This window comes from Mixophyes fleayi, chromosome 2 (genome assembly GCF_038048845.1).
Source record: "Mixophyes fleayi isolate aMixFle1 chromosome 2, aMixFle1.hap1, whole genome shotgun sequence".
NCBI classification, from domain to species: Eukaryota; Metazoa; Chordata; class Amphibia; order Anura; family Limnodynastidae; genus Mixophyes; species Mixophyes fleayi.
In genome coordinates, this window is record NC_134403.1 from 290,217,130 (window position 1) to 290,232,779 (window position 15,650).

The window sequence follows — 15,650 nt, forward strand, 5'->3', positions numbered from 1 at the left end:
CAGACTGTTACACAAATGTAAATGCAAGCACACACTAAGCTTGTTAATCAAATGTATCAACAAATCACACACGGGCATTCAAAGGGTTAACTTGGTCAAGCTATTTCTTCTCAACAGGCTAATGGATTAGTTAGAGTATCAAGGACGCAACATATTAAATTATAGATTTAATATACAAAAGTACAGGGCATTCAGATATAAAAATGAATAAACAATTAATAGATTGACATAGTATACACAAGCAAAACAGTTTCAAATAAAAAGGATTATATTCAGAGTATAACTTACATTGAAGTGGTATATTCTGGCCAAGAGAAATTGGCTTGGAAGATGGACAGCTTATCAATGTGAATTGATTTCCCAAAGTCTGACAATTTGCTGTAACTGGTCTCAGCCTTTTAAAGACACTTCCACACCTCTTCCTACCCCCAGGGGGTTTTGGCCTGTGACACTTTTTTCAATCACCATTTGCATGTTGCCTGATTTACTAACCAATTCTACGATGTGACCTAACTTCTGTGGAGCGTCACACAGATCCAATTTTATCATTAATAAATCCCCTATGAACTGGTCCATCTTTTAAATACAAACACGCCCAGGTACAGTGTAATCGTAGAGCTTATACTCATTTCCATAACTTCTCTGTGGGGCAGAATTCTGAATTTTACATATGAGTTTCCCTTCATCCTGCTATGGAGGAATATGTGGTTGATTACTACTTTTATTGATTTTAAGTGGCATATTTTGAAACTGAATTCTATTTGTCTATATAAAGTATAGCCAAGTTAGCAGATGGGCTCTGTGATCCAGACACCATGCTGAGCGGTCCCTAACAGTCTATTCAGGTGCCAAACTCCATCCCAGGCCAGGCTATATCTCACAACAGGGGCTCTTTGAAGCTGCCATGGGTGACACTCCTATCTTCTCACACTGAAGTGTGCAATGACATCAAATCAGACTTTCTGTCTTCACATTTTACACTTTTAGAGCTCAATTTATCAATGGATTCACTGCAGTTATGATTTTAGGCCTTATCCCCCACAATTATGTGATGGGTTAACCCTTATAAATAACTGTTCTCTCTGTTCACGACAACAATCTTTGAATATAAAGATATAATGAGATAATGAGACTGTTAGTGCACTAGATTTAACAAATACTTTCCTTCTACAAGTGAATATCTACCTACACTACAGAAATCAATACAAAGTCCATGATTGGGAGAGGATCTGCCCCATCCAAGTGTCAATAAAAACAGGGGTAACTTTATTTAAAGGAAGATAGTAGCCTTTTTTTATATGATGTGCCCCCTTATTTTGTAGTGATCAACAGATACCATACACAATAGAAAGTGTTAAGAAATCCAATAAACTCATGGGTACCATCATTTAATGCAGTTGGTTGTATAGTTTTCAAAATGGTTTGCCTTGTTTTTTATTGCTACCAATTTTATACATTTCATTCAAGACAGCAACAAAAAACAAAATGCATTATAATTTTCAAGTGCAGATATTATTATGAAAACCTATGTGTAGAATCTTACTATTTGGTGTTTTGGAAAGGTGGACCAATTCCAAAACAAGAAGCAAAATGTATTTCTTGGTGGTTTTTTGAAAAAAAAATAAAAAAAATGTACATTTGCTTTTAGTTCACTTTCTTGTTATTGCAATGAAAATTTTAAAAATATCAATGTTGTGTAGATTTTCTTTGCCATTTCATGAGGTATAACTAAATTAATGGTATTTTCTGAAAATTTAAAGTCATCTGAAAAAAACAAGTTATAAGTGGGTTCTGCATAAACAAATGACTGATATTGATGTTGCAATTAGACCAATCTAAAATGTGCCAAAATAGGCTCAGCATAAGGGTGAGGAAAGCCTCAGTAGTAAAAGGTATAAAGACACATCTTCTCTGTATGAGTAAAGTGTCTCTGTCGGCATGAAAAAGCTTCATAACTTAATTCAGAGACGTGTTCCCATGTTCCTCAGCTGCTTGCATGATCATTAAGAGGGAAATACAGAGGTCTGATTGTATCACAAATGTGTGCAAAAGCTCCAATTAATTGGTAAAGGTAGGTTGGTTCAAGTGCAGTTTGTCAGTCTCACTTCCGCAATGGTACATTAGCTTTGCTGAAGTTGGGCAACTGCCCACTCCCAAATGAGTGCCTTACCTTGCTGTCAATCAGGAGCTCCTGACTAGATGGAGGTATAAGATCCTGAAATGGAGCATGTCAATATGATAACTATTTGTTGTAGCAAATTGTAACTTCACTGCTTACAATTTAAATTTTTATGTAGAAAATTGTTACACAAAGCAATCAGACAATTTATTATACAAGGTAAAACAGCTTTTATTTGTGGAAAATCAAGTCGAAACAGTAAATGGTTAATATGATTTATTCATCAGTAAAAATAAGAGTTTATAGAATAATAACCAACATATTGCAGAAACAAATGGTATAAATAATAAACTATCAACAAGCTTAGTTCAAATAGCATAATTTGTCTGCACTTCCAAAACAATCCCTGATCTTTAATACCACTAGTCAGCAAGACAAATGTTTAACTAGTTACTTAGTGGAATAAAAAACACTTCCACCATTTCATCTTAAACTAACAGTATAAAAACAGTCAAAACAATGTTACAAATCAGTGCAATGCATTTATATGTCACAGCCATAGATCTCCAGTCTCATAACAATGCTTTGTTTCCAACTTTTCGGAATAATTCTCAGGTATCGTGAATATATTGGTGGATTGAACTCATTCCTGACATGTGCAAAGTTGTTCCTATTTCCTTTGAATATCTGAAATAAAAATATAATACTTAGCATACAGGAAGTTAAGAGTTTACAGTGATTCCTGAAATAGTACAACTGCTTCAATGTTCTTGATACTGCCCTCAATTAACAGAACTCTTGTTGTCTGGAAAATATTTCCAATCCTACAACATAATGCAACAGCATTGCACACAAAAATGTTAAGTGTCAGCCACTGATACATTTTTTTGCAGCTGACTTGACATTGTCCATCCAGCAGTGGCCAACAGGAATTTACATTTAAACTTCCCGGATGTAATGTTGGCATTACATTACTGGATTATGGATTGGACCCCCATTACTGGATTATGTCCCCTGACCATTTTCCTGGGTTGCACCATCACTACAGACTATCACAAGAATTTTAAGGTGATATGTAAAAATGTATGCGGCTAAATTTTGTATACGTTATATATTTACTTTAATTATACTCATCTAACAGTTACTGCACTTTGACATTTTTCTCTTGTTTAGACTGAAATGCCATATACACTCTGCATACTGCTCTCGCCCTCTTTTCACTGCATCAACTGCCTGCTATCATGGTGATCCAAATCCCCAGTGCCTATAGCTACTTGTGCATATAACTATATCCTGATGACATTGGTCAGCTTTATGTAGAGTAGAAATTTCATTGTAAATAAGAAACAAAAAGTTAGTGTATCTAATAAAATGAAGCAGTTAGGTAGAGGTACAAAGTTAATTATCCTCCTAATAAAAGGGGAAGAACCACTGGTATACTGTTTCGGTTGTATTAAGGATCTTCCTTTTGGTAATGACAGACTTCTCTATTGAGGTAATATTAATGTTGTTTTCAGAAATACAATTATTGAATTACTTCTATAGATTGTACTGTAGCTGTTGCGTAACAAGGTACAAGCTTGGTTAGATTGTAAGTTATAGTGCTGGGAATGTCAATCAAAATGTAGAACTGGGATTTAATAGATAGAACTGCTAACTGCGTGGATCTGAGTAGTCTTCAAGGCAGTAGCTATATGTTAAATAACATGTTTATACTATTACTAATTTCTTGCATATACATTTTAGAGTATATTTTTAGGAAATTATAAAATAAACTCACGAAACATAAACATGTATAAAATAAATTATTCTGCAAAACCATGAGCACATATAAAAAAAGGAATGCACTGAACCATAATGCAATAAAATACATTGATTAGTACTTGTTTGAGTAAAGAAATGGCCATTTAACCACACATGGTTATACCATAGCTTTTCATGATGTTAAAGACCCTGTAACTGTACAGTCTCACCACAAGGATCAAAAAATTTAAGAGATGTGTTGATCTTTAAGGTACCTTTTCCATTGAGGTAGAATCGTCCATGTATGATTTCCAGCTCCTTCCATTGTCACTGTATTGAACACTGTAGGCCTCCACATACATCTCGCTCGTAAGATACCTGGCCCCCTGTGTTGTGATTCCAGTGAGTTTCTTTGTTTCAAGGAAATCAATTTCTAACCACTGCTGATTGTTGTTTGACTACATGAAGACAATAAAAACAAGTATAAAATACTATTGATTAGTTTACTGACACTATTATATTCTATTCAGCTCTGCTCCCAGCAATTTCTCCGTTTGTAATTACAGAGAGGTGTTGAAGATTGTGGACAATCACACTGAAATATTAACCTGATCTAGAGATATGTAAGTGCATCAGATATTGCCACATCTGAAGCCCAGGTCATGCTAGCGGTACTGCACAAAACATTTTTCTGCTTATAAATTGTGCTGTTTAGGTACCCTACTGTTACATGAGGCCAATGTGGTATTTCAGATCTCATCGGTCAGCTTTAAGGATTTCTTTCATCTATTGAGTGGTGCACCAGTGTACCTAAATTCCTCTATATGTAATGAAATTCATAAACTGAATGAAGGCAGGTGGAGGAGAGAACTTCCAGGAATCCTTTTAGTTCAATGACAAGACTCCAACTCAGTGCTCAGTGACCCCACCAATCTCTTAGGGAAGGCATTTCTAACCAACCATCTATGTAAAACCAAATAGTGATATGTATGGCTTTTTCTCCCTTTTACATATGTTAATGTTTTTTTACAATACCTTTGCTTGCCAAGCATTAACACTGCCAAGTTTATTAAGACGTGCCAAATACGGTAGCCAGGATGAAGAGTACCAGGAAGACTTGTATGAGGAAGCTGTTATCTGTGCATCTTGGATATTATAATTCTCCATACCAAGTGGTGCAGAACAGCCTACAAAGAACAATTTGGGAAATTTCATCTATAATGCCAATAATAAAATAATACATATATAATAACAAAATGATGCATTTGTCTCCCATTTAAAGTTATATATACAAGGTTATTGTAGAACACATAGATAATATGTGTGTATCTCTCTCTCTCTCTCTCTCTCTCTCTCTCTCTCTTACATTATTTATATTATGAAGAGGGATAGTAAATGCTTATTCTCAACAGGTGACAGAAGAGAAAATAAAACCAGTAATGGCCACGACAAACATAAAAGTAATGCAGACTAGATTTATTCAGGCTTTTGGGAAAAAAAGTAAGATGGTGATAAGTGTAAAATAAATGTGATAGTCCTGATTAAAAATGACTGAGCCCTTATAAGTCAATGTAGGTTATACTTTTGAAAAAAACGAAATAAAAACTTTTCCAAAGGTCAATGCTCCCTTACTCAAGGTTGTTAAGAAGAAGCCTCCTCTACCTTTTGCTGACACAGTAATGACAGTGCCTATTGATAGAACAGTGGAGAGTGCCCTTAAATATCAGGTGGAACTTCTTCTGGACCTACTTGGGGGGCATGGCCAAATGGAAAATAATTAAGTAGCCAGGACCAGATTTTGTTTATACCACTCAAGGCCAAATAATGCAATGAACTGTGTGTGGGCTGTTCCCATTGAGTCATTTAGAGCAGCTGCAAGTTAAGTGGCATCACCTAACAAAATCCATGTTATCAAAGAGGGCTTTCTTTTAGCAGAACATGCTTTTATATAACATGTTGCAGCTCAGCATGGATCCCTCATCAATTTATCTATTACTTCTGGACCTCACCATTTGTAAGGCCAGGCAGGAGTACCTCACACTGGAGGAACACAGTTGGATCAAATGGGGCTCTTGAGTGCAACACATAGATACCCAACACACACACACACACACACACTTTGATAGCAGTTGTGGTCGTAGAGTTCTAATAGTGATGTACTACTATGGAATGGCTCCAAGAAAGGTACTGACTAAAAGAGTTGGGAAGGTTAATTATCCCTATGTGGGCAATCCCTCTAAGGACCCAGTTAAGAATCAAGAAATTACATGAATGTTGTGGGAGTTACTTTCTGCCTCATTGTCAGAGGTTCTATGGTGTCAGTGTTATTCACGGCTATCGCAGAATGGTCCCCTAAAAAAACTTTAACAGGTCGAGGAGCTCAGTGGACAATCAAATTGACTATTCCATGAGCAACTATGAAATGGAAAAATATTAGGGCATGTCTACTCTGTTTAAGACTGAATAATCATCATCAAGACTTTATCAAACATCTTCTTTGGGGGCAGGGGGGTCTATTTCCTTTGCTATCTGATGGAGCTGCTGACTTTCTGGTAAGCTCTAAAAATAGCAAGTAATCTTCAAGAAAAATTTCACAGCCCATTTGAACAAAGTAATGCCTGTGACCTATGTCAACCATCAGAGAGCTATTTTAAAAATCCACCTCTAATGTAACATGAATGGGATGGAAATTAGATAAATAGAAGGGAGCTCAATCTGTCAATTTCCTACAAATGGGACACCCTGTGGTGTACAGTATGTTTTATGAAAGAGCAAGTGTTATTCTTTTAGCCCCTAATAGAACCTAACAGGCAAAAGCAGAATGGCTTCCAACACTTATGAAGCTGTCAGAAGGCATTATAGAATTTTTTTATCACTGGAAATAGAAAGGAAATTCAGACAGGTTATCATTTTACTTTTGTGAACAGATCAGTTTTGTATGCACTAAAAGTAGGGATGTAGTCAGAATGTTGACAGTCAAAATGCCAACACTATAATTTCAATAGTCATAATGTTGACATAGGTATAATGTTTACAGTTATAATGTGTACATGTTCATAATGTCGATATGTAAAATGTGGACAGGGTTGTAAAAAAAGAAAACAGCATGCCCCACCTCCCAAAAAACTTAATCAACCCTAGGGCTGCCAGCCTGTCAATATTTTGGTGTTAACATTTTGACTGTCGACATTTCATACCCAACCCCTAAAAGTACACGTCATTTGTTTAATTTGATTACTTTAAAAAGGTTTGGCTGTACCAAGCTACCTTTCATCCTGAACTACTGCAGGCTCAATATTATAGGGAAAATTATGTTCAAGATACATCAAGTATACAAGAAATCCAAAATCATGCTGCTTATCTTGCACAACTAAAATAACAAACTATTGTTTCACTTTTATACTGTTAGCTGTTTGAAAAAAACATGATGCTTTGCAATGTCAAGGCTGCCATTTATATTAGAAGCAAACTTTACCTTGTATTTCACATCCAAGCAGCTCCATACGGAGGGCAAGCTGATTGAAGAACTTTGTGGGATATACTCTTATGTACCGTGCAGCAATTGGAGGGTCAAACAGATTTTCTTTTATACTAGTTGAGTCAACATTTCCATCAAAGAGCTGTAAAGACCAATATTTATATGTAAATTTTACTGTATTAAAGGAAACGAAAATATATGACTATGTCATACAGTAATCATATTGTATCACCTATCTATAGCAATATAATCTTAGAATGCATATTTAGGAACTGTAGTATTGTCCATGTGATCCCTCTCTGCTAATTCAAGGAAACAACGATTAATACATTTGCTGGGAAAATGAGAGAGGTAGGAAATCAGAGCCACAAGATAAGAAACATTACAATGTTTAATATCTTCTTACTAACATATTATGCACCATATGATTTATGGAGTTAGCATGTTAGCGTTTAGTGTTAGCGTTTTTTTGTCTACAATGTGGGCAACCCTCTCTTGCACCCCAGTCTGTACATGGTGAGTGCAGACGATCTATGTCTGTTTGTGTATATACATATATGTATATATATACATATATATATATATATATATATATATATATATATATATAAATGTATACAGCTCCTGCAAACCCCTTGTTAACAATGTGAGGAAGAGGAATGCAGGCCTCTAGAGTTTGAAATCCTGTTGAGCTCTGACTGCATTGAGCCAACCTACAGGAAAAGCAGATTATGCCTGTCATCCTCTATTTCAACATGTACTGCCAACTGGCTGTATGCAACTATCACATTGAGGTCTGAAGGTATTTCTAGTATTGGTGACATTTGCACTATGTATCGTCTGCCTCTTTTTGTCTCTTGCTTGCTGCCCTTATAGCTTCCCACTTATCTCTTGTTTGCTGCCCTCATGGATTCCAGAACTGAACACAGTATTCTAGATGAGGCCGTACCAATGACCTATACAGTGGCATTATTACTTCTTTCTTTTTGCTACTCAAAATCCCTATGTCAAAATCCCTATGATACTCCCTATGCAACCAAGCATCTGACTTGCCTTTCTCATTGCTTTGTTACATTGCTTATCTGCCTTCAAGTCACTTGAAATAGTGACTCCTAGATCCCTTTCCTCCTCAGTAGTTTCCATTGTAGTGGCATTTACAGTGGCATTAATACTCTTATGAGCCTTTGGGTTTTTGAGACCCATGATTTTGCTTTTTTTGGCATTAAACTGTAGTTTTCACTCTCTTGACCATTCCTCTAGTCTACTTAGATTATTGATCATTTGTTTTACCCCTCATGGTGTGTCTACCTTGTTGCAAATCTTTGTGTCAGCTGCAAAAAGGCATTCTTTCCCTACAATACCATTTGCAATGTCACCAAGATATTAAAAGTCACTGGTCCAAGTACAGATCCTTGGGGTACTTTACTGGTAACCGTTCCCTCCTGTTAATGCACTCCATTTACTATAACTCTGTTTTCTATCCTGCAACCAAGATCTTATCCACTTAACCATCTTAGAATCCAATTCCAAGCTTTCAAGTTTATTTAACAGTCTGCGATGTAGGACAGTGTCAAAAGCCTTACTGAAATGCAGATAAGCTACATCTACAGCCCCCCCCCCCCTTGATCTATTGCTTCAGTCACCCAGTCAAAAAAGTCAATAAGATTTGTTTGACATGGTCTCCCCCCCAGTAAATCCATGCTGTTTGGGATCATGTAAGTTACTGGATTTGAGAAATTCTACACCTTCTTTTAAGAGTGTTTCCATCAGTTTCCCTACTACTGATGTAAAGCTCACTGGTTGGTAGTTGCTTGCCTCTTCCTTGCTTCCACTTTTATGCAGCAGGACTACATTCACTCTTTTCCAGTCCACTGGAATTACTCCTGTGGCTAGTGACTGGCTGAATAATTCTATTAATGGTGTTACCAGCACCCCTTTAAGCTCCTTTAGTATCCTTGGATGTATCCCATCTGGAACCACTAATTTATCCACTTTCACTTTTGAGAGTTCTGTTAGGATTTTCTCCTCTGTAAATGTACTTGTATCTACTTAATTTGTACTTAATTGTGGCCCCTTCCCCGCTCTTTCTGTAGTGAACACTGAGCAAAAATAATTATTAAGATGAACTGCTATTACCTTGTCTCCCTCAACAAGACTCTCACTCTGTCTTTAGTCTTATTATTCCTCCTTTTGTTTTTCTCCTTTCACTTATATACCCAAAAAAGTTTTGTTCTTTTTACCTACTAACTGGGCCATTTTCTCTTTAGCTTGTGCCTTTGCACATCTGATTACCTTCTTAGCCTCCTTCTGGATATACACCTATTTGTCTTCAATATTTTGAGTCTGCTTATATTTCCTAAAAGCCATCTGTTTTTTGCTTTTTACTTATTTTGCAAACCACACTGGCTACCTTTTCCTTGTGCTTTTCCTAACCCTTTTGACACAAAGGTCTGTTGCTTTTAGTAATGCACTCTTTAATTGTTCCCACCTCTCCTGTACTCCATTCAAGTTCTTCCACTCTGCCAAAGAGTCACTTACACATTTTCCCATTTCTACAAAGTCAGCCTTCCAAAAATCTAACACCTTTGTTTTTGTGTGGTATGAGTTAGTCTCTGTCTTTATAGTAAACCATTCTGCTTGATGGTCACTGGATCCTAGGTTCTCACCCACATTTACATCAGATTGTCTGTCACTATTTGTAAGAATTAAGTCTAATATTGCATCATTGAGAGTGGGCTCCCTCACCATATGCTTGAGGATTGTTCCCTGCAAGGAATTCAGAATGTCCCTACTTCTAGTGGAACTTGCAAAAGACCCCTCCCAGTTCACATCAGGTAGATTAAAGTCTCCCATGATTACTACCTTGTCCTTTTATTAATGTCCTGCAATAGGTTCCTGTCTAGTTCCTCATTCTGACCTGGTGGTCTATAGATCACCCCAGTACGAAGAATAGTCGTGTCCCCTGTTACTATGATCACCCAAAGGGCCTCAGTTTTTTTCTTCAATTCTTGTACTAAAGTAGCATTTATTCTTTTTTTTTCACATACATTGCTAACTTTCTTCCAATTCTTCCCAATCTGTCCTTCCTAAAGAAACTGTATCCTTGTATAGCTATGTCCCAGTCATGGTTTTCATTGCACAATCACAATATCCAGATCATCCCTTGCCTTCGACCCTTATAGCCTCCCACTTATCTCTTGTCTGTCGCCCTCATGTCTTCCTACTTTATCTCTTGTCTGTATCCCTCAAGCTGCACTGAGCCTGCACAAACACATAGATCACAGCAGGACTCTTGGGCCAAGGAGCAGTTACTATCCTTGCTACCATTACTGCCCCAATGTCGATCTCTAGGGCATACTAATTTGTAACTTTATTCCATCATGAGGCACACAAGTCCCAGGAAGTCTATAGAAGCATTCAGCAGTCACTCTTCAAGCCAGTCTGAACCTGCTTAGATTGATTATTTGGCTTCTGACCCAGAGAGTTTTTAAAATGCTTCTCATATTCTTAAATATACAGTAAAAAACATAGTTTTTAATATACAATAAAAAGTGCATTGCAAAAGTATTAAATGTTTAATGTAATTTTATACAATTCACTTGATCATAATAAAAAAATAGTGTAGGGTAAAATCTTTTGTGAAAGTAACATTTTTGTGTCCACCAAAAGGAATGAAAAGAAACAGTTATATTCTGGCATTAACTACTACTTAAATACTGTAATATATAGGATTGTTTCCAACAAGAAGATGACTCTTTAGAAGTTGTATTTTGGTTGGTTTTTTTCCACTGCCATTTTACATTGGCATTATTACGCTTTACTAAAAGAAAACTTATCTCAAAAATAAGATTTTGATAATGATATTAAAATGAACAAATGTGAAAAGAATATACAGTATTTAGATTTGTCATAGTAAATGGCCTTTTAATTGTTGTAGTTTTTATAATCAAAATTAGAATTTTCACTTAGATAACTGATAATAATTCCATACTTTTACCTTATGTAAAACAGTGCTGTTTCCTCTAAATGTAGTCCACTTTTTCTTGTCCTTACTGTATACAACAAAAAACTGTGTGATGTAATATTGGCTGAAATATTTATTGGCGCCTTGAGTTTGTATTCCAGAGATTAAAAATATTTTTTGCAAATCCACCTAAAAATTATACAAAAAAGAGCAATTTACTTATCAACAGCTTTGTTACTTAGTGGCTCAGCTGACAGTGGTAAAGGCAAAAACTCAGACAGTTGTTCAGCAAACAATGGGCCTGATTAATGTTCGGACACAACTTGCGTTTTAAAAAAAGAGCACAGAACTTGTGCGTAGTTCTGACCATATTCTGATTCAAGCGTATCTCTAGATATGTTTCCATTTAAATCTGGGTGTAAGTATGCTCTGCCTAAACGTTACTTGCCTTACGTAGATACACACAACAAACTGCAGTATAAGCAAAAGCGCCTGTGTAATATAAGGTCACATCAGAGTGTATTACAAACATTTTATATTCTAAAATAACTGAACAACAGTATTATCATTATTAAAAATATGGATTTCATTTTTTTCAGATACTGTATATTTTTATATATAACATTAAATACATACATAAAGATGTTTTAATGGGTACTGTACAAACAATGAATTTTTATAGTCTATCTTGCTTTATTTCACATGTTCTGTGCTATATAGTGGCACACATATGTGTAGTTTTTAAAACAAAGACTATGCCATGTCAGTCATCACTATCAGTCAGCACTTACACCTGCCCTGTTTCTGGTGCACATGATATGGCTGAAGCCAGGCGTACTTATGAGAAACCTAGGACTGTAATTGGCCGAATCTGCATTGTAATCCCCTCAGCACGACCTTACTGTACACGGTCTATGTTAGTCTGCCCCTTCCCTCTCATGCCTCTCAAGTTGTAGTCATGCAATTGTATTCATTGACGTAAGTGCAGTTTTTGAGCATGTGTAGAGCTATTTCACGCAACATACAGCACATAAACACCTACCTGGATCCATGGCAATGAGGATTTATTCAAATGCGCACTCCAAGCATTATATGACCCTAAATTGTTCAATCTCGCCAACTTTGGCTCCCAGTGATCTATTAAATACAAAGAGTATTAAATACATATGTGCTATATTGTGTAATGCAAAAATGTGGGAATCTGCTACATGAATTATTTATATTGTCGTGGAGGTCAAGAGATTGTATCAGTTTATAAATCATTAAAAAAACTTTTAATTTTCATGTCATCCATTGGACAATTGTGACATATTACTCATGTATTGTAATAAATACAAAACCTCCTACTGCTAATTATTTTACAAGCTACACTGTAGTTTGTCACTGAACACATATCTAATGACTTATATCTTTGTAATGCATATATTTATGCCTGTATAAAATTATTCAAAAGTTCTTCACAAACTGTCCACAGTGAAGACACATCCAGTAAGGAGAGGGACAAGATCAGATTAAAATCCTGATGTTTAATACATATTTAGACAATAGCATCCACTTGCATAATAGATTAAAATATTACATGTGGAAAGAATTGTGATGTGTCATGCTATGTCTGCTTGGCCCCAATCTGGAAGTTGGTACTAGATAATTACCAGCTAAATTTTGTATATTATATCCTTTTTCAGAGGCTTATAGCTAAACTTTATTTACAATATTTATATAGCTGTTTCATTAATCCATTTAATCTTCTTTAATTTGATCATCTGTGCGGTGCTACGGATTCTGTGCTGCTTCTTAAATAAACTAAGATGATGATAATGATTGGTTGACAAATGTAGGATTATCCATACTAAATATCTTCCTAAAACATTAATAATTATTAATTTTATTGGAATTAATCCATTTATTATATCCTCCAAAACATTTAGACTAACTTATTTTATTAAATCAATTTAATTAATGGTTTCTGTATTATTAACTTTATATATTTATTAAAATAAAATACTTCAAAAGCTTGTCTCGCTATCAGATGCTTTCAGACAAATAATGTATCTACTCCAAAAGTTTAGTTGAGGTCATACATCACCTAATATTTTCTCCTGTCCTGACCACCCAATATAAATATTTGCAAAAGATGGTGCAAATTGAGTCCCCATGGCTGTCCCACAGGCCTGGAGATAATAGACCATCTTTAACAAAATTAATTGTGAGTAAGAATAAATATATAGAATATTATTTCCAAAACAACTTGTTGTTGTAATAGATAACTTGACAGTGACCAAAAGAATACGAAACAGCCTTAAAACTGACTTCCCTCTGTGCCTGCTATCTGTTTGCCCTTCCTTTAGGGTGTAAGCTCTTACGAGCAGGTCCCTCTTCCCCCCTGTGTCTATACCTATTCTTCTGCTCCAACTTTACTGTACCAGCTATGCTTGGAGCTTTTGGAGTCTTGGTATTTTTTGTTTATTGTTCTGTACTGTTTTACCCTGTATGGTCTAATGTTTGTATTGTGTACGGCGCTGCCGAAATCTTGTGGCGCCCTATAAAGATAATAATACCTACATTTTGTGGAATTACCATATACAATGATTGAAAATCACCTGTGGCCATAAAGTAAGAAGGTGATCATATAATATGTGAGAGTGTTTTGAATACAGATATTGTACTGTTTATTGTAAACCAATTTAAAATTGTGTAACAGATTCAAAGCTATTGTAGACCCTTTATCGTTTATCTAATTTTTTTAAAGAAAAAAAAAATTCATGCTGTGTAATTATTTTGTAGGTTTTAATTAAGTTTGGGTTTATTTGTATTTTTAATAGTTAGTGTTTTTAGATTTAGATTTTCTGTTTAGTGTAATTTGTTCTTTTAAATAAAGTTGCCTGAAAGTCAGAATTACAAGCCCATAATGTATTTTATAAAAGAAAATAAACAGATTAAAAGCAATGATGCATCCATTATGTAAATTAATTCCATTAAAATTAATAATTCTAAAAGTTTTTGGAGGATATTGTAAAAAAAACTCTATTCCAACTGTTGTGCCGCACAATGCCTCCGGAATGGTTGCAAAGGCACTCTGCAGTGATGCAATAGGCAATACATGGGCGCAGGAAAATTTGCAATGTTCACGTATTGTAGAAATGTGTGCAGCCATACGTTGCTGTCATGTTCAGCTGCACATTACTTAGTATTGAATTGGCACTTGTGAATAACGTTGTATAGTAAGCCATTAAAAAAGGATTTGATATCCAAAACTCATCTGGAAAAAGGTGGAATGCACAAGACTTCTGGTTAATAACTTAAGTTACATCTGCATGCCCTGTACTGTAATTGCACACGAATAACCCTTATTTCCATAAGTGCAAGGGGCCACACATGCCAGATATATGCTGCACAATATACTGGCACAATGGAACAAACTGTATGCAAGATGAAAATTTAGGTAGAGCATATGCACTTTTGGCCGAATCCAAATGAACTCCTACATGCACAGATGAACCATAAAACTTACTGAAAGGGAGTGTGTACTTGTGTAGGCTCAGTTGTGCATATATAGATGTCCTGTGCCGCCCAAAGCATGTTCTTTCATAATGAACACTAATGAATGGCAATTATCTCACATATCAATAAACAGGGTAAGATCCAAATTGGGATCCCCTGTTGTTGATATAGTTAAATAATGAAAATATATTTATAAATACAATAAAACACTATGCTGTATTCATTTTGCGGTGGACTTTAGAATCACTAAAGCAGGCCTGATGTGGATCAACAACTTACCTTATATATAGGATAACGTACCCTCCCTACTGTAAAATATAAGAATATTATAAGTCACAAATCTCTGAGGTGACTTATGATATACATAATAATTCACAGTAGAGCGTTATTTCCTATAATACACACATATTATTTACAGGAGTTAATACACATATTAACATCACTTGTGTTGTATCATAAGATCCCTATTTTTCAAGACTGACAACATAATTTAACTTACCTAGATAATGTGATGCAGTGATCTGATCATCCGAAATAATTCTGCTTGCTAGGCCAAGTGGAAAATTACAGTCTAACAGAGAAAAATTGGTTTTAAATATACAAATAAAAAGGCATATAAGCTATTTTTATATGTAAAAGATGCCACAACTGTGTAAATTAAATAAATTGATCACTGGGATTCCAAATTATAATTATTCTCATTCAATCAGATTGCATGTAACCAAAGCTACCCCACAAAGTGTCCAAAATCTTTTATATTCAGTAGAAGACTTGTATAGTAATATTTGTAACTGCCACTAATAGTATGATACCACATACCACCAAATAAAAAAATAAGGCAGTGG

General features: G+C 35.4%; 1 protein-coding gene across 1 annotated transcript in view; it reads right to left on the reverse strand.

Moving 5' to 3' along the window:
* Nucleotides 1–2,325: 2,325 nt before the first annotated feature.
* The window catches only part of F5 (coagulation factor V), an 80,646-nt gene continuing 67,321 nt past the window's right edge, over nucleotides 2,326–15,650 (reverse strand). The window contains exons 20-26 of the mRNA XM_075196374.1: nucleotides 15,305–15,376; nucleotides 12,347–12,441; nucleotides 11,338–11,493; nucleotides 7,338–7,482; nucleotides 4,898–5,049; nucleotides 4,138–4,320; nucleotides 2,326–2,806 (exon numbers count right to left, since the gene is read on the reverse strand). Of these exons, the coding sequence (XP_075052475.1) occupies nucleotides 2,663–2,806; nucleotides 4,138–4,320; nucleotides 4,898–5,049; nucleotides 7,338–7,482; nucleotides 11,338–11,493; nucleotides 12,347–12,441; nucleotides 15,305–15,376 (947 nt within the window). The 3' untranslated portion in view covers nucleotides 2,326–2,662. The remainder of the gene's footprint in view (nucleotides 2,807–4,137; nucleotides 4,321–4,897; nucleotides 5,050–7,337; nucleotides 7,483–11,337; nucleotides 11,494–12,346; nucleotides 12,442–15,304; nucleotides 15,377–15,650) is intronic.